This window comes from Heteronotia binoei, chromosome 1 (assembly GCF_032191835.1).
Source record: "Heteronotia binoei isolate CCM8104 ecotype False Entrance Well chromosome 1, APGP_CSIRO_Hbin_v1, whole genome shotgun sequence".
In the NCBI taxonomy this organism is placed as follows: Eukaryota; Metazoa; Chordata; class Lepidosauria; order Squamata; family Gekkonidae; genus Heteronotia; species Heteronotia binoei.
In genome coordinates this window covers 3,172,170-3,190,883 of record NC_083223.1, presented here as the reverse complement: position 1 = coordinate 3,190,883, position 18,714 = coordinate 3,172,170, and the positions used below count along the sequence as shown (strand labels likewise).

At 45.1% G+C, this 18,714-nt stretch overlaps 1 protein-coding gene across 1 annotated transcript in view; it reads left to right on the top strand.

Moving 5' to 3' along the window:
- Positions 1-18,714, top strand: part of LOC132585443 (uncharacterized) — a 56,588-nt gene that overhangs the window by 33,206 nt on the left and 4,668 nt on the right. Inside the window, exons 11-17 of the mRNA XM_060257337.1 lie at positions 1,354-1,551; positions 2,319-2,481; positions 3,809-3,958; positions 9,345-9,505; positions 13,779-13,952; positions 16,896-17,043; positions 18,486-18,670. Of these exons, the coding sequence (XP_060113320.1) occupies positions 1,354-1,551; positions 2,319-2,481; positions 3,809-3,958; positions 9,345-9,505; positions 13,779-13,952; positions 16,896-17,043; positions 18,486-18,670 (1,179 nt within the window). The remainder of the gene's footprint in view (positions 1-1,353; positions 1,552-2,318; positions 2,482-3,808; positions 3,959-9,344; positions 9,506-13,778; positions 13,953-16,895; positions 17,044-18,485; positions 18,671-18,714) is intronic.

Below are 18,714 nucleotides of genomic sequence, written 5' to 3'. Positions count from 1 at the left end.
AACCCCCTCCGATTCCTGAAGGGACTGCAGTGAAGAATCAGTAACTATGAATAGCATCAACATCAAAATAGAAGCAGCTGGTGCAATGGGAGGAGAACTCAAGCGGTTCTGAACACGCTTGCGAAAATTTTCGGTTGAGTATTTGCCCATGAGGGTTTGGCAAAGCCACGCTCAGAACTGGCCGGACTAATGAGACGAATCTGCCAGCCAGGGTCTTCAGAAAGGAGTTCAAAGTGTTAAAACTTGTTCTGCAAAGCGTTCTACTAAGGAGCTAGACACCAGCCACCTACATAATAAGGATGGATCAAATCAGAGGTGTTGAACTCATTTGTTATAAATGAGACCTTGTTAGGCCAGGCCATGTCAGGCCGGGCCATGTGTGTACCTATTTAAGATTAGGTAACGGAGATATAAATTGTATAAAGAACACAGACAAACACACACATGTTTTTTTAAAAAATTAAAACATGCTTAAAACGTTAGTACTCCATCTTAAAGATGCTTTCTTTGTATTTTTCTTATAAGATCCAGGGTGCTGGGCAAGACAAAGAATTGCAGATTTATACCCCGGCCGTCTCTCTGAATCAGAGACTCAGAGCAGCTTACAATCTCCTTTATCTCCTTTCCCCACAACAGACACCCTATGAGGTGGGGGGGGGGGCTGAGAAAGCTTTCACAGAAGTTGCCCTTTCAAGGACAACTCCTACCAGTGCTATGGCTAACCCAAGGCCATTCCAGCAGCTGCAGGTGGAGGAATGGGGAATCAAACCTGGTTCTCCCAGATAAGAGTCCACACACTTAACCACTACACCACACTGGCAAAGGAAGCTCTGGCTCTTTCCTTCCTTCCCCAGGAGACTGGGGGGGATCCTCAGCCAATAGAAGAACGGCTTGGCTCAGTAGCTCTGCTGTGCAATTGAGAGAGCCTGGCAAAGCAAGCTCTCCCTCCCCCTCTTCCTCCCCAAGGGAGGAGCCTCAGCCAATGGAGAAAATAGAGACTTTGCTCTCTAACTCCTGTGTGATTGAGCAAGCCTTGCAAAGCAAGCGACTATGCAAAAGGAAGCAAGAGAGAGGGAGAAGGAAGCAGATGACAGCCAGTTGCTCAGGGGCCTGATAGGAGCCCTCCAGGGGCTTGATACAGCCTCTGAACTGCATGTTTGACACCCCTGGATTAAATTATTACAGCTATAAAAGTGGAAGAGGAGGCATGGCAGATTCTATTACATACGATAGTTATTAATTTACTAGTGCTGTTAAGAGAAGGAAGAACAACTGTTTATTCTGCTCCTTTCAGCTGACGGAGACTATCCTGGATCAAATTCTGTTTTACCACATTCCTAGGGATCACTTTAGACCATTTCTGCAGTCATGGATTTATTGGATCCTGTTTCCCTGTTGTTGCTATTTGTCCTTTCGGTGGCATTCTTTTTGAAAATGGGCAATTTCTGGAGCACTAGCAAGGAAAACCTCCCTCCAGGACCAAGGCCATGGCCCCTCTTTGGAAATCTCCACCTCCTAGACCTGAAGAGGCCTTACAGAACCATGACGCAGGTAAACATTTTTTGTTCTTTCTGTGCCACTCACTGGATTTGTGTGCTATTCATCTGGAGCTCAGTATATCCCAGCTGCCAAAGTTGATATGGGGATGGTAAATGGATTTACAAAATAGGGGAGTCCTTTGATTCAATTCTTCTTAAATGCCTACCTTCCATCTGTGGAATTTCGAATTGTCGCTCTCCAAGCTGACTTGGGACAACCATCACTTGAAGTGTGAGCCTGGTTGGAGGCCTTTTCTCTTAAACTTAAAATTATCACTCCAGCACCCAAGAGGGCTATCTTGAGTGGGAGAGAGATAGAGAAGCTGATTCTGCGCTAACCTTGCTCTGTGCCAGGTTTCCGGAGCAAACTAGCGATTTCGCACCAGTTGCTCTGTGCCGCCATTTTACGCGGGGAAAACCTGTGATTTGCCATGCTTCAGCGTAAACCTGAAAAAAACAAGCTTACGCTGCAGCACGGCAAATCGCAGGTTCTGCCCACGCAAAATGGTGGCGTAGAGCAAAATGGTGCAAAATTGCCCGCTTGCTCTGGAGAGAAACGGAAGCCTGGTGTGGAACAAGGTTAGTGCAGAATCAGCCAGAGAAAGAGAGAGAGAACACCAGATGTGCAGCTGGCTGGGGATGAAGAAATGAAGACTATTCAAATGTCAGCAGTTTATGGATTTTGACAAGTATTTAAATTGGTACTTAACTGGTGTTTTCCTAGCCATGTTCCTGAAGACCTTATCTATCTTTTTCACTTTTGTTAAAATTACATTTCAGTTATCGAAACAGTATGGTCCTGTCTTCAGCTTTCAAATGGGTTCCCAGAAAATGGTCGTTCTGACAGGCTACGAGACGGTAAAGGAGGCCTTGGTGAACCAGGCAGATGCCTTTGCGGAGAGGGCCATGGTCCCAATGTTTGAAGAGTTTGCAAAAGGTTACGGTGAGGACCTCTTTGGAATGATAGGCAGTCTTGCTTACTGTCATGAAAAGGGCCTTTTAATTTTATTCAGGCAGTTGCCAGAGGGAAAAAAAATAAAATGGTAAAAATGGAGCGATGTGTCACAATGGGAGAAAGCCTGTTCATGCTTTCTGTTGTATTGAGAAGGCTCCTAGCCTCCTACCTCTGTCCTCTCATTCCACTCAACAAAGTTGGAAGTTTTTGTCCTAAGGAGCCTTTCTCCAAATTAAGTGCCTCAACAGCCACTTCAGTTGGACAGAGCTGCCTTAGGGGTGTCAAATGTCCAGCCTGTGGGCCAAACCAGCCCGCCCAGGGCTTCAATCAGGTCCACAGGGCTCTCTTCTCCCCCTATTGTCCTTACTCTTTAAAGATCTGAAGCTGCTGAGGTTCCCAGCTCCTTCTTCCTTCTCTTTGCAGAGGCTAAAACAGAAAGCAAAGCTGCAAAGAAAATGTGGAATGGATTTTCCATTCAGGCCTCTGGGCACAGCAGACCTGATTGGAAAATCTACTCTATGTTTTCTTTGCAACTTTGTCTATGTGTTTCAGTGGAGTGGAGCTAAGTTTAATTTTCCAGCATTCCAGTGGCCAGCTGAAGCTTCCTGGAGGTGTGTCCTTCAAATCAAGTCTTGATGCTTTGAGCCAGTTTTTTCACTGCTCAATGGACATGAGAACTAGTGTCTAGTGAGTACTCCAACCTGGGAACCATTGCTAATCTGAGTAGACTAGGGGGGTGGGGAGAAGCTTGCAATGCCCTGCCATTTCATGTTTCCCCGGGTTGAGCGCATTTTACTTTTTTAGTTTCTGCTGTGATCTTTGTTCTTTTTCTTGATGTTTTATTTTTAAAATTGCGTTGCAGAATCCCACTATTCCCCCCGCCTTTCATTTTAAACAAAGTATTGCAAGCGTTTTAAACATGTTTGTATTTTTAAGTTTTAAAATGATATCTTTAATTGTGTTGGCCTGTGTTCTCCGCTATCTGGCATTGCATTTTAGGAAGCACGTGGCTTGGCCCCACTAAGTCCCATTTATGTCAGATCCAGCACTCCTAACAAATGAATTTGACACCCCCGGGCTAGAGGAAGGCTCCTTGGAGGAGGGTTGGATCCACCCCATTGTGTAGCTCATCTTTCACAGTGGTTCCACAAAGGAAGTGTGTCTGTAAACAGATCACATAGAGACACAATGCTCCTCTGCATCCTGGATTCCCTTCAGCTTGAAGATCCTCCTTCTAGGAACCTCCTGGGTTTTGTGAATACAAACCCATAATGGTCCTGCCAGTTCTTGAAACCAGCCCTTTGCTTCCTTCCAGGAATTGTCTTTGCTCATGGTGAGAACTGGAAGGTGATGCGGCGGTTTTTGTTAACCACGTTGCGTGACTACGGAATGGGCAAGAGGACCATAGAGGACAAGATTGTCGAAGAATGCCATTTCCTAAAACAGAAATTTGAATCCTACAAAGGTGGGTTGGTGTTGCCCTCTGTACTCTAACAGTGTTCCCCAGAGAGCACTGAGATCTAGCTCTCAAAACCTAATACGAATCCCTGGACCAAGAGAGGCCAGATTGAAGGTAACTAGGGAGCAGGCCTTCTCCACAATGGCCCCCAAATGGTGGACCCAACTACCAGAGGAGGTGCGAGCCCTGCGAGACTTAAATCAATTCCGCAGGGCTTGCAAAACCACCCTCTGTCAACTCGCATTTAAGACGGCACCCGGAGATGACACCAAGCCATCCTATACACATTTTGAACTGTGGCACTTTAATTTAATTTTATATCTGATAAATTTTTAATTATTAATTAACTTAATTCTGAATTGTATCTAACTATTTTAATTGTTTTAATGTATTGATGGATTTCATGGTGTAATCATGGTGTAAACCATGTCATGTGAGCTGCCCTGAGCCCGCTTCGACGGGGGAGGGCGGGATATAAGAATAAAATAATAATAATAATAATAATAATAATAATAATAATAATAATAATAATAATAATAATAATAATAAGTCACTGAGAATTGCTTCTTACATGTTGACTTCTAAAACTTGAGTTCCCAGAATTCCCTGGAGAGACAGAATTTAACATTTAAGATGAAGAACGTAGATCTATACCCCGCCCTTCTCCCTGAATTAATTAATTAATTAATTAATTTTTTTGATTTATATCCCACCCTACCTCACTGAAGCGGGCTCAGGGCGGCTCAGAGTGGCTCAGAGTCTCAGAGTGGCTTACAGTCTCCTTTATCTTCTTCCCCCACAACAGATACTCTGTGAGGCAAATGGGGCTGAGAGAGCTCTCAGAGAAGCTGCCCTTTCAAGGATAACTCTTGCGAGAGCTATGGCTGACCCAAGGCCAGCGGTCATTTTGTAAAAAAATAGGTGGTGGAGCTCATCCAGGGATTGTTATGCAGCTGCACATACTATTCAATGGACAAGGAGGTGGAACTCTCAAAAGGAGGTGGAACTCTCAGAAAGGTGCAGGAGCTGTGCTCCTGTGAGCTCCCACTGAATCCGCGGACTGCCCAAGGCCATTCCAGTAGCTGCAAGTGGAAGAGTGGGGAATGAAACCCAGTTCTCCCAGATAAGGGAGCTCTGGCTGACCCAAGGTCATTCCAGCAGGTGCAAGAGGAGGAGTGGGGAATCAAACCCGGTTCTTCCTAGGGTGGCCAGAACGTCCAGCCCTCCCGGGAAAGTCCCGCCCCCGCCTCCTGAATCCCGCGTCCCGATTGGCCAAGCTCGGGACTCATTCAGAGTCCCGGATTGGCCAGTGCCCCTGTCCGTCATTTTTTCTCCATTATTTTTTTTAATGATGAAGCCAATTACAAGGCAGCCTGCCTCCCCCAGCCAATCACAGGGGCACATGGAAGGCGAGGGGGGGCATGCCAGGCACCAGGGCTCTCACCAGATTGGGCCCTGCTGCCTGCCCTGGAGGCTCCGCCTCCAGGCTTCCCGCCAGACTGCAGTTAACCAGAGAAAGAAGAGAGGAGAGAGAAGAAGGTACGATGGGGAGGGGAGGGGGAGGGAAAACTGGGGTGTTTGGGGGAGGAGGGGAAGCCCCAGGACCATGTGCTTTTGCACCTCCTGTAGACTTGGCAACCCTATCCTTAGGCCAGCTTGCTTTTTAAAATTGGGGTTTCCTCTCCCACTTTGCCGTGTAAAATTGTCTATCACAGGGTGCTTAGGCTGCTTGGTGTAAAAGTTGCTTGTTGGCTCTCTGGATGTTGTTATGGTGGTGGTGGTGTATATTTTTTTTTAAAAGAGAAATAATATCTGTCTCCTCTCCGACAAGAGGCTTGTTGTGGAAAAGACCAACCCCCTGTTGTCTTTTTTCCCCCTCCTTCTCTCTCTCTCTTCTTTCTTTCTTTCTTTCTTTCTTTCTTTCTTTCTTTCTTTCTTTCTTTCTTTCTTTCTTTCTTTCTTTCTTTCTTTCTTTCTTTCTTTCTTTCTTTTTGTTTGTAGGGATCCCTGGAGGTCCCTTCCAACTCTGTGATTCTTTGATTCTAAGCAGGTGCTCTGCCACTGAGCCACAGACCCTTCCAGTCTGCTGTAGACTGACCTTTTGTCTAGCGAGATGGGTATTGTCTGCTCAAGCTAGCATTGGCTCTCCAGGGTTTCAAATGGAGGTCTTCACATGACATGATCCTTTTAACTAGAGATGCCAGGGTTGAACCTGGGACCTTCTGCATGCCAAGCCAAAGACGCTTTCTAGCTGCTTATACTGCTTTCTAGCTGTCTTATACTGACCTTTGGTCTATCAAGATGGGTATTATTCAGAGGTGGAATTCTAGTCGGAGCTCCTTTGCATATTAGGCCTCACCCCCTGATGTAGCCAATCCTCCAAGAGCTTACAAAAAAGAGGGTCTAGTTCCATAGAACTTACAGCAAAACCCAAAAAAGAGTTATAGTGTTTTAAAGGCAGTCTTTTTGTGTGTGTGTGTGTGTGAAATCCTTTTCTGTTTGCCATTGGAAGTTGTGGAAAGTACTTCTGAGCATCTTTTAATAGAGGCATGTGAGAGTCCTCAGATCTGGGGTGGCAGGGTGGCATCAGGAAATACTTCTTAGTTTTAGGAAAGGAGAATCTAGGTTGTTTTTTTAATAGTTATTTGAGGGTGGAAGATAAAGTGAGTAAAAGTTTTACACTGCCCACAAATAACGTTCCTGAAATGACCAATAATATTAGTACTGGGATCAATGACTAGGAGTTGTTGCATTCATAGGATGTAATAGAATGCAGGCAGAATGAATTACTACAGAAACTCTGAATGTGCCAGTATTCTCTTAAATATTATGATCAAGTTTCACTGTCTTGATTCTGCACTTGCCCCGTGCATGCATAGAGACCATGTGATCACATTTAAAGGATTGTGCATTATTATTATAGTGAATAATAATCCTACAGTGGAAATCTGTTGCTCATTCTAACCAGTGTATGTGCTGCAGTATCTTAATTCTTGCTCCCAGAGTTGTGGTTAACCAAGAAAAGACTGTGCAACTTTATTCAGTTTTCTTTCTTTTTTGAGAGAGCAAGCAAGGCCCTTCTTTGCATCAGATTGCATGTCAGCAGCATTTTTGAAATTATTAACTTAAAGGGTCTATGGTGTGATTCCAAGAATAGTTAAGCAAGCACGTTGTGAGAAAATACAGTCAGTTTATGGCATAGTTGACAATGTGTCTATTTTTATATAGAAGAATAAACTTTTAACTAAATTGAAGTGGTCTGAGTATCAAAATCTTCTAAATTTTGTTTCTTAAAATGAGGCTTCAGGTTATGAGCTCTTCTGCCAGTAGGTAGAAATGTCTTTTTAGGTTTTGGCTAAGCAGGATTGGCATTTGGAAGACCACCAAGGACAACTGCAGAGAAAGGTAATAGCAAACCACCTCTGCTTCTCACTTGCCTTGAAAGCTCTTGCTGGTTTCGCCATAAGTCATCTGCAACTTGACTGCACTTTACACACATGCACGCACACAGTTGAACAAACATTCTGCTGGGATATGGGACCTTTAAGGAATTCTTTATATCCCCTTTGGACACTGGGTGTACTGTTTTCCACTTTGGGAGAAGAAAAATGAAACTGGCATATGACTCATCGGTTGGAAGGGAAGGTGGCATGGTATAGCTAGATCTTGTCAGTCTTAGTTAAGTCTTTGGATGGGAGACTTCCAGGAAGGCTGCTGAGGAAGACAATGGCAAACCACCTCTGCTTTTCACTTTCCTTGAAAGTCCCTTGCCGGGGTTGCCATCAGTTGACAGCACAGTACACACACACAGCTTATCCATTACACTGCATCTGGCAATCTTTGCGGACTCCGCTTCCTTCAGCTTGCGTGTTTGGAAGCTCTCTGGGGCGGGGACCTGGCAGAAGTCCGGCAGCTGGAGGCGGATGGGAGCACCCCTAAACGGTGTTCCACCCCCGCTCCCCGAAATGCGAATCTGGGAGCACCCTATGGATTGCAAAGCGGGTCTCTCTGCTGGGAGGGAGGGCTGCTTTTGCTCTTTCCCCAGGATTGGAGGAGCGCCTGTGGAGGGAGCGCGGCAGGGAGGAAAGCCGGACGAGAGTCGAGATTGGCCAGCCACTGGCCGTGAAAGCAGCCTGAGGGGATAGGGTTGCCAATCCCCAGGTTGGGGGCAAGGGATCCCCCAGTTTGGAAGCCCTCTCCCCACTTCAGGGTCATCAGAAAGCAGAGGGGAAGACGGAAATGTCTGCTGGGCTCTCCATGATTCCCTATGGAGACTGATACCCATAGGGTGTAATGGAGAATTGATATAGGGTATAATGGAGAATTCTCGGGTGTCTGGGGCTCTGGGGGGCTGTTTTTTGAGATAGAGGCACCACATTTTCAGCATACCATCTGGTGTCTCTCCTCAAAACACCCTTCAAGTTTCAAAAAGATTGGACCAGGGGGTCTTATTCTATGAGCCTCCAATGAAGGTGCTCCTAGCCGTTATTACCAATGGAAAGGAAAGGTCCCCTGTGCAAGCACCAGTCGTTTTTGACCCTGGGGTGACGCTGCTTTCACGTTTTCATGGCAGACCTTTTTAGGTGGTGGTTTGTCATTGCCTTCCCCGGTCATCTACACTTTCCCCCCAGCAAGCTGGGTACTCATTTTACTTCCTGTTTCCGGCAGTGGCATTTGGGGGGAAATGATGTCACAGGAAGTGATGTCACTTCCTGCTTCCGGCAGGTGGCGCAGGGAAAATGATGTCACAGGAAGTGATGTCACTTCCTGTTTCCGCCGGTGGCATGCCGTCACCGGAAGTGACGTCACTTCCTGTTTCCGGCGGTGGCGTGCCGTCACCGGAAGTGACATCACTTCCTGTTTCCGGCAACGCGCGCTTTGCGCGCGCGCACACACACATTCATTCCCCCCTCAAGGTGTCCCTGGCTGGCCTGCAGCTATTATGGCCACCCTAGTTCTTCCAGATAAGAGTCCGCGCACTTAACCACTACACTAAACTGTCTCTCAGCCCCACCCACCTCACAGAGTGTCTGTTGTGGGGAAAGAAGATGAAGGAGATTGTGCCCAATTGGAAATTGCCAATTTTAATCGATAAGTTTTCATTGTGTTTCAGTTGTCAAAAATTTAGATGGTGTTTAAAAGGAAGGTTCAGAATGAGTACGTAAACTGATTGATACGCCAGGCACTGGGAGTAAGTGGGTGTTGACAAATCAAAGGCTTTCCCAAAATATGGGAGGCTTGAAAATCCAAGTTAATGTCAAAGTTATGGAGGTGTGTTAAGAGAGGAGGAAGGACCAGATAATACTTCTTCTGTTCTTGGCAAGTTAAGATCGAAGTAAAAGCCAAGCTCTTTCCAGAATAAATGGTAATTGTTCGTTGAATTTATTTTTAGGAAAACCTTTTGAGACCACTGTAACCATGAATGCTGCCGTTGCCAATATTATAGTGTCCATATTACTCGGCAAGCGATACGAATACGAAGATCCAACCTTTGTAAGACTCCTGAATTTGGTCAATGAAAATGTCCGGCTTATTGGAAGTCCCTCAGTCATGGTAATCCAACCAGTTGAAACTGGTTAAATAACTTTTTGGAGTTTTGCTATATAAAATGCAGGCAGGGCTACGTGACTCCGCCTTGAATTTAATGTCTCACTAGCCAATAAAAAGAAAAGAAAATGGTCTGATGGCTACTGCAGAATTTGTTGAAGAAAAACTACATGGCACAGGCCTTCCAGAAGTATTCCACTTCCTCACTAAAGTTGGAGGTTGCAGGCTTTTGAAATTGACAGGCCCAGTGGGGCTCAGGCTAGAGACTAGCGATAGGGACGGGGGAGGGGGGTACTTCCCACTGATGGTATGGCATAATTTCCAGGCCAAACTCATGCCAATCATTGACTCAACAGAAATGCTATGCTTATACGATAGAATATCTTTTGAATCATAGAACAGTGTGACATCACTCTCAGTTCTTAGGGACCGTCTCTCTCCAGATATTCCCCAGAGAGCACTGAGATCTAGTTCACAAAATCTTCTGAAAATCCCTGGGCCAAAGGAGGCCAAGTTAAAAACAACAAGGGAGCAGGCCTTCTCGATAATGGCTCCCCAATGGTGGAGCCAGCTGCCAGAGGAGGTGCGGGCCCTGCGGGATCTTAATCAGTTCCGTAGGGCCTGTAAAACCGCCCTCTTCCAACTTGCCTTCTAAGGTGGAACCTTGGCAATAATATCAAGCCATCTTTATATATGTACTGAAATTGTAGCACCATTAAGTTATACTGGTTTTTAGATTACGTATTTAACTTAAATTAATTTAATCCATGAATTGCATTTTAATTGTTTTTATTCTGATTTTATTGTTATATCATGGCTTATACCATGTCTTGTAAGCCGCCCTGAGCCTGCCTTGGCGGGGAGAGCGGGGTATAAATAAAAAAAAAAATATTATTATTATTCTCCCCAGAAATGGTACAGCACATTTGGCTAGCTGTCCCCAGTCTGAAGGACGTCCGTCTTGCCTCGACTAGAGCCAGGGCTTTTTCTGCCATGGCTCTGGCCTGGTGGAGAGCCAGTTTGGTGTAGTGGTTAAGCGAGCGGACTCTTACCTGGAAGAACCAGGTTCGATTCCCCACTCCTCCACTTGCACCTGCTAGCATGGCCTTGGGTCAGCCATAGCTCTGGCAGAGGTCGTCCTTGAAAGGGCAGCTGCTGTGAGGGCCCTCTCCAGCCCTACCCACCTCACAGGGTGTCTGTTGTGGGGGAGGAAGGTAAAGGAGATTGTGAGCCGCTCTGAGACTCTTCAGCGTGGAGGGCGGGATATACATCCAATATCTTCATTTACCTCACAGGGTGTCTGTTGTGGGGGGGGGGGGAGGAAGGTAAAGGAGATTGTGAGCTGCTCTGAGAATCTTTGGAGTGGAGGGCGGGATATAAATCCAATATCTTCATCTACCTCACAGGGTGTCTGTTGTGGGGGGGGGGAGGGAAAGGAGATTGTGAGTCGCTCTGAGACTCTTCGAAGTGGAAGACGGTATATAAATCCAATATCTTCTTCTTCTTCCATTGGGGATTAGGGCCCTACCAGATTTCCTACCTTTTTGTAGGGCCTGTAAAATGGAGCTGTTTCGTCAGGCCTTCAAGTGTGGCAGGGGATGTCCATAGTACATCGTACTTCTAGTCTAGCCTCCTTGTCGCAACATTCCATTGTCTATCTCCTTTACCTTCCCCCTGTGAGGTAGATGAAGATATTGGATGTATTGGAACATCATTGGTTCCAGCTCCGTTTGCACTATGGCCTAATTAGTTGTCTCCCACCTGAAATTGAATAACTTCATTGTTTAAATTGTTTATTTACTTAAGAACATAAGAGAAGCCATGTTGGATCAGGCCAACGGCCCACCCAGTCCAACACTCTGTGTCACATAAGAACATAAGAGAAGCCATGTTGGATCAGGCCAATGGCCCATCTAGTCCAACACTCTGTGTAACATAAGAACATAAGAGAAGCCATGTTGGATCAGGCCAATGGCCCATCTAGTCCAACACTCTGTGTCACATAAGAACATAAGAGAAGCCATATTGGATCAGGCCAGTGACCCATCCAGTCCAACACTCTGTGTCACATAAGAACATAAGAGAAGCCATATTGGATCAGGCCAATGGCCCATCTAGTCCAACACTCTGTGTCACACAATGGCCAAAAAAACCAAGTGCCATCAGGCGGTCCATTAGTGGGGCCAGGACACTAGAATCCCTCTCACTGTGCCCCCCCGCAAGCACCAAGAATACAGAGCATCACAGCCCCAGACAGAGAGTTCCAACAATAAGCTGTGGCTAATAGCCACAGATGGACTTCTAATTTTATTGTGTCATTTTATATCTAATTTTATTGCTTGTTGTTTAAGTCTGCTTGTGGAATAGGGTGGAATAGAAATTAAGAAAAATAAATAAATAAAAAATGACCCTACCCCCTGCTGGCCTTCCAAGCAGTGAAGGGCTCTGCAGCTTCCAGCAGGAGGTGTCCCTCCATAGCAGAAGATCTAGAGAACCTAGCTTAGACCCAGAAAATGGAGTATTCAGTTTCAAGCCTTGTTCTGTAGAGCTGAAAGAGCCATTAGCCAGTCTACCTTGTACCACAGTGCTTATCACAAGACAACCAGCTGAGAAAGCACACTTCGGTTCAAGGGATCCTATGACTTGCTGGTAGCAGCTGTCTGAAGGGTCCAGTGAGACTCCCAGCCCTATCACCCAACGCATCCTCTGTCAAACTGAGAGATGCAGGTGGGTTCGGCAGTCACAGGTTTACCATCTATCTTTTCCTTTTTATATTTTAAAGAGCTTTGACATTTTTGCACACCTGGTTCCCGTTCTTTCGCAGAGACTCTGCCAGAAAGAGAATTCCTGACTCATATCCAACTGCCCCTTACTCACATATTCCCACGAGGTGTTGAGTTAGGAAACCAAATACTGTTTCAAATATATTCAGGGGTGAAATTCTAGCAAGAGCTCCTTTGCATATTAGCCCACACACCCCTGCTGTAGCCAATCTTCCAAGCAACGGTCACCTCGAGATTAGATTACTGTAATGCCCTCTACATGGGGCTGCCTCTGTGCTGAACCTGGAAGCTGCAGCTAGTGCAGAACGCGGCTTCTAGACTGTTGCTGGGGCTCCCAAAGTGGGAGCACATACAGCCGGGGCTGCGTGAACTGCACTGGCTGCCAGTTACATACCGGATTCGTTACAAAGTGCTGGTCATTACCTTTAAAGCCCTATATGGCCGAGGACCTGCCTACCTTAGAGACCGTCTCTCCCCGCACGAACCCCAGAGAGCACTGAGGTCAGCAGGGAAGAACCTGCTGACTATCCCCGGGCCAAAAGAGGCAAAACTCCAGAGTACCCGCACTCCAGCTTTCTCTGTTATGGCTCCACAACTATGGAATCAGCTTCCAGAAGAAATGCGGGCCCTGCGGGACTTTGAACAGTTCCGCAGGGCCTGCAAGACCATCCTGTTTCGAATGGCCTTCACCGACTGAAACTGCTACGTAAAACTTGCCATCTGGGCAATAGCACAAAAATATTTTATTGTTTTTAGAATTTTAATGGATTTTAATTAATTGTAGTTAAAATGTTATATTGTACAATGTATGTATGTGTTCAATGTATTGAATTCTTGCTGTTAGCCGCCCTGAGCGTGCTTCGGCGGGGAGGGTGGGATACAAATAAAATGTGATGATGATGATGATGATGATGATGAGAGCTTACAAAAAAGAGCCTTGTAAGCTCTTGGAGGATTGGCTACATCAGGGGTTGTGGCCTAAAAAGCAAAGGCGCTCCTGCTAGAATTCCACCCCTGCATATATGTAGGCTTTAGGGCTGCCAGCCTCCAGGTGGGAGAGGAGAATCTCCCAAGTTTGTGGGTTCCTGCTTCCCGCCAGTCAACTGTCGACTGGGGGAAACCCCACCCCCGACAGCCTAGACTCAGAGCGATTTCCTCAACAGGATGGCATCACGTGGAAGTGACATCACCACGTCAGGGACGTCACACGGTGTGACATCATCCTGCCTCCCCCTTCTGGAATCTTCCCTTCCACATTGGTGGAAGTCCCAGCTGGTTTGCCTCTAGTTCTTCCCCTTGACACAGTTCCCTGTCAGTCAGCAAAGATGAGCAAAAAGGAATGAACCTTCATACAAATCTTTAAAGGACATTGGAGCATTGTAGGCAGAGTGAGCAAAGATATTCTAATTCAAAGTGCGTTGAGTTCAGCCTAAGATGCACCATTTGGCCTTGGGTTTTAATGAAAACCTTTCCGTTCTCCTATGCTATTCTTGTAGCTGTACAACATGTTTCCTGCTCTGGGTTTTCTCTCCGCTGGCCGAAGGACTGTCCTTGGGAACGTCAAGGAAATGCACGCCTTCATACAGGACACCTTCATAGAACACCTCAAAGAACTGGATGTGAACGACCAGAGGAGCCTTATCGATACTTTTCTAATCCAACAGCAAGAGGTAACCAAGCTTTTAAAACGTGTCAATCATCACAAGGTGAACTTTTTAAATGTAAGTTTTAAAAATTAGTCTGTGTATGAATGCACGGTAAATCGATAAGTTGTAGAAGAGAACAGCTCATCAAACCAGCTGAGGTTTCCTAACCTTTAGCAATCCTAATTGTTTGGCATCCAGCCCCATCACACGGTGGCAAATAGAAGGGGAAGACGTAGAAGTAGTGTCAGACTTCTCATATCTGGAATCCAAGATCACTGCAGATGGTGACTGTAGCCATGAAATTAAAAGACGATTGCTCCTTGGGAGGACAGCTATGGCGAACCTGGGCAGTATAATAAAAAGTAGAGACATCACCCTGCCAACAAAAGTCTGTATAGTTAAAGCATACCCAGTAGTAATATATGGCTGTGAGAGCTGGACCATAAGGAAGGCCGAGTGCAGAAGAATAGATGCTTTCGAGCTGTGGTGCTGGAGAAGACTCTTGAGAGTCCTTTGGACTGCAAGAAGATCAAATCAGTTAGTCCTACGGGAAATCAACCCTGACTGTTCCCTGGATGATCAGATGCTGAAGCTGAAGCTCAAATACTTTGGCCACCCAATGAGAAGGGAGCACTCCCTGGAGAAGCCCCTGATGCTGGGAAAGACAGAAGGCAAAAGAAGAAGGGGATGGCAAGAGATGAGATGGTTGGACAGCTTTACTAATGTAACGAACATGAATCTGAGCAGACTTCGGAGGATGGTGGAACACAGGAAGGCCTGGCGTGACTTGGTCTATGGGGTCGCAAAGCGTCAGATTTGACTGTGTGACTGAATAACAGCAATTGTTATTGGAGCTGTCTTGGTAGAGACACACACTGCATGCAGGTCAGAAAGCAAATTCTGCATATTTGATAGGTCTGGTAGGTGTTTGGAGAGGAAAGACTCTGCTTCTTCTCCGTCATAGGTCCTTTCTTCCTGCTTTTCCCTTGGGAAGAAATTCTAACCACGAACACGAAAACCCCCTGCATGGGCATCCCAATAGTTACAGTTCTGTCAAGAAGATCAGGATTAGAAAGTCTGCATGTCCTTCTTATATTGCTAGATATTGAAATTAAATGCCATTTTAATGTTTTAAACATCTTAGTGCCATGATGTTGACTGTCTTGGAGATCCTATTTGGGTGGAAAGGCAGCATATAAATGTTTTAAATAAAATAAAAAAATACATATTCCTGTACCTATCCCAGTACCTTTTCCTTTAATGATACAACTCCAATACCCTGAACTAACAGATTACTATGGCAATTGAAGTGTACGACACAGAGAAGTCCAAGAGAATCAAGTGTAATGCAGTTCGTAGGGGAAATTATCAATCTAGGCACCCAAGAGATGGCTCAACAGAAGCCAGACTTTAATGGAATGGATCCCCATAGAGCATTTCATCTAAGAAAGTATGGAAATGCAGCTTTGGAAACAAGGAAAAATACCAGAGAAATGGGATTGGATTGTGAAAGTTGTATCGTGGAGTGAAATGGACAAATTAACTAAAACTTTAAAAGACTATGACTTAGACTTATTCAAAAAGGAGTGGAAGAAATTCAAAGGATATATGGAGAAAGAGTGGAACATAAAAAGACATTGGACAATTTTTTAGTATTAACTAAAAGTATTATATTTTGATAGATTAGTGGTACCTTTAGAATTGAATTCAAATTTATAACTTCGGGGAAGTCAATATTGGAGGGGGGGGTGAAATATCATATGGTTTAGTATAAGAAAAAGATAATTAAATATTGTAACCATGTATTATTAATAAATGGTTAAAACACAAAGAAAGTATGGAAATGCATTGTGCAAAACTGTTCATCGTTAACAGGGCTCACTTTTGTGGCAAGAGCTCCTTTGCATATTAGGCCACGCCCCCTGATGTAGCCAATCCTCCTGGAGCTTACAGTAGGCCCTGTACGAAGAGCCCTGTAAGCCCTCGGAGGATTGGCTACATCAGGGGTGTGTGGCCTAATATCGTATACCCTTGACCGAAGAACGGTACACTCCTTCTATCTGGAATGGTCGTCCTCTTCCACCGAGTGTGCAGCATCGGGTGGGACGCACATGGAGTGGTGAGTGAGATAGGGGACACCCACCTAGCCAGCCAGATCAGCCGAATCAGCCCTGGCGATCAATGGGGTGACAGATGTTGCAGCCAGATTGCCCTCACATCCGTGTGGCCTAATATGCAAAGGAGCTCCTGCTACAAAGTGAGCCCTGGTTGTTAATATTGCCACAGTCCATGCAGAACTTCTCAGAGGTCCAAGAAGGTGTCAGTGCTGAATCATTCTGCATCTTATCTTTTTTTTTAAATGATAGATTCTCAGTAGTTTGCAGCACTGATACCTACGGACAAACGCTACTTTGGGTTTCTACGATAATCTGAGCTAGTGAATGATATAGACCCCAAGTAAGCTCTCTCGGAGTCAGTACTGTTTTACTCAACCTGGCAGCAGCTGATAACATAAAGTTGGACTAAATAATCTCTATCTAATCTGTCTGTAAAGACAGAATCGAGAAATCTTATTTTGATATACACACTAGGCTTGCAAAGTTTCTGTCAGGGGCAGGGTTTTCCCTGATTTTGGGGCCTCCAACCCACCACCCCATAATGAGCCAGTGTGGGGAGCCCTGCCCCCAAAGAGCTCTGGCATGCCATGATGTGTCTGGTGTGATGATGTCATCCAGAAGTGACGCTGTTGAGCTGGGCACATTGCACACACGACACTCTAGCGATTGGATAAAAAACTCGATGGTGCCATCATGCACACTTCCAGGTGATGTCATCGAGCCACACATGACTAAAATCCCCTGCCCAGAGTTAGAGGAGAGTTGGCAACCCTATTACATGCATGTATTTATTTTATTTTCTTCATGCTGACTCTTTAGTTTATATCATTTCTTTCTTCTAATCTCCTAGGAGAAGAGCAAGAACCAGATGAATGAATTTTACCATAACGAAAACCTAAAGGTTTCTGTGGGGAACTTGTTTGCTGCTGGCATGGAGACCACTTCGACTACTTTGCGTTGGGGCCTGTTGCTAATGATGAAATACCCTGAAATTCAGAGTATGTCTTTTCCATTGGGTGGTACCCAGGGCTTTTTTTTTTGTAGAAAAAGCCCAGCAGGAACTCATTAGCATATTTATTTATTTATTTATTTATTTATATTTAGGCTTATATCCCGCCCTTCCCACCAAGTGGCTCAGGGCGGCTTACAACATTTTAATTCACATAAATTCAGCTTAAAAACATTTACATAACAAAGTTAAAACCATAATTAATAAGACATAAAAATAAGAATAAAAGGCAGCGGTCCATAAATGCATTTTAGTTCCATCCAGAAGATATTCTCATTCTCAGTTAGTTGTTATAGGCCTGCCGGAAGAGGGCTGTCTTACAGGCCCTGCGGAACTGCCCTAGGTCCCGCAGGGCCCGCACCTCTTCCGGCAGCTGGTTCCACCAGTAAGGCGCCGTTACCGAGAAGGCCCGATCGCTGGTGGATTTCAGGCGGGCCTCCTGTATTAAGCCACACACCCTGACATCACCAGAAGTGTGGTCATCCAGCCACACCCACCTCATAGAGTTTCTGGTGATAACAGATGAGAATCATTATCTCTTTAGAATAAGCTTGATTTGTGCAGCTACAAGCATTCTGTGTTAAAATGAGAGAACTAGGTGCCATTTTCCCTGGGGGAACTGAGCCCTGTTATCTGGGGATTAGTTATAATTCTGGGACAACTCCAGCCATTCCCCAGAGGTGGCTGCAATGAACCATTAGTTATAATTCTGGGACAACTCCAGCCATTCCCCAGAGGTGGCTGCAATAAACCATTAGTTATAATTCTGGGACAACTCCAGCCATTCCCCAGAAGTGGTTGCAACAAATAAAAATGGTTTCCGTGATAATTCAGCCTCTCAAACATCACAAATTGAATCTTACAAAAAGATATTCATACTAAATTCTCATACAAAAGTAATAGCATACAGAACGGGCACTATAAGGACTGAGAGCCCCCGCTCAAAAAAGTTTTTTTTTATGACAAATCAATGTGAAAAGATCCAGGGGAGAGTTCATGCAGATACTTCTGTAGGGAAATGTTAATCTTCTGAAAGGGCAACAAGCAGAAAAAATTCTCTCCACGACAAATCAGTACTTGAAAATCCTTGTTTCACTGTCACTTTATCTAGCTGCATAAGAAGAGTGGCAAATATAATTTACCTATCCCTATATATCCATGAGGAGCCTCACAACGATGTCACAAATATAATTTACTTATCCCTATATATCCATGAGGAACCACACAACGATGTATAATAACCACCTACCTTCTCCATATTCACTCACTAAGACATAGCAAGAACGCTTACACTTGCGGCTCACTCTCCAGGATAGTAGCCTGGAGTCTTGCAACGTTAAAATCATGGAAATAAAATTTTATACTCATAGGTGCAACCCTTCAGTTAAACTCATAGTATGAACTAAGATTTTTTTAAAATTTTTTTGTCAGATAAGGTCCAAGAAGAAATTACAAAGGTGATTGGGTCTGCTCAGCCTCAGACAGAACACCGGTCCAAACTGCCGTATACAGACGCGGTCATCCATGAAGTTCAGAGATTTGCTAATATTCTCCCTATGGGTTTACCTCATGCCACCACTGTGGACGTCACGCTGAAAGGATATTTCATTCCAAAGGTGATCAGTGTTCCCCAATTGCTTAAACTTTTATAGCCTTGTGT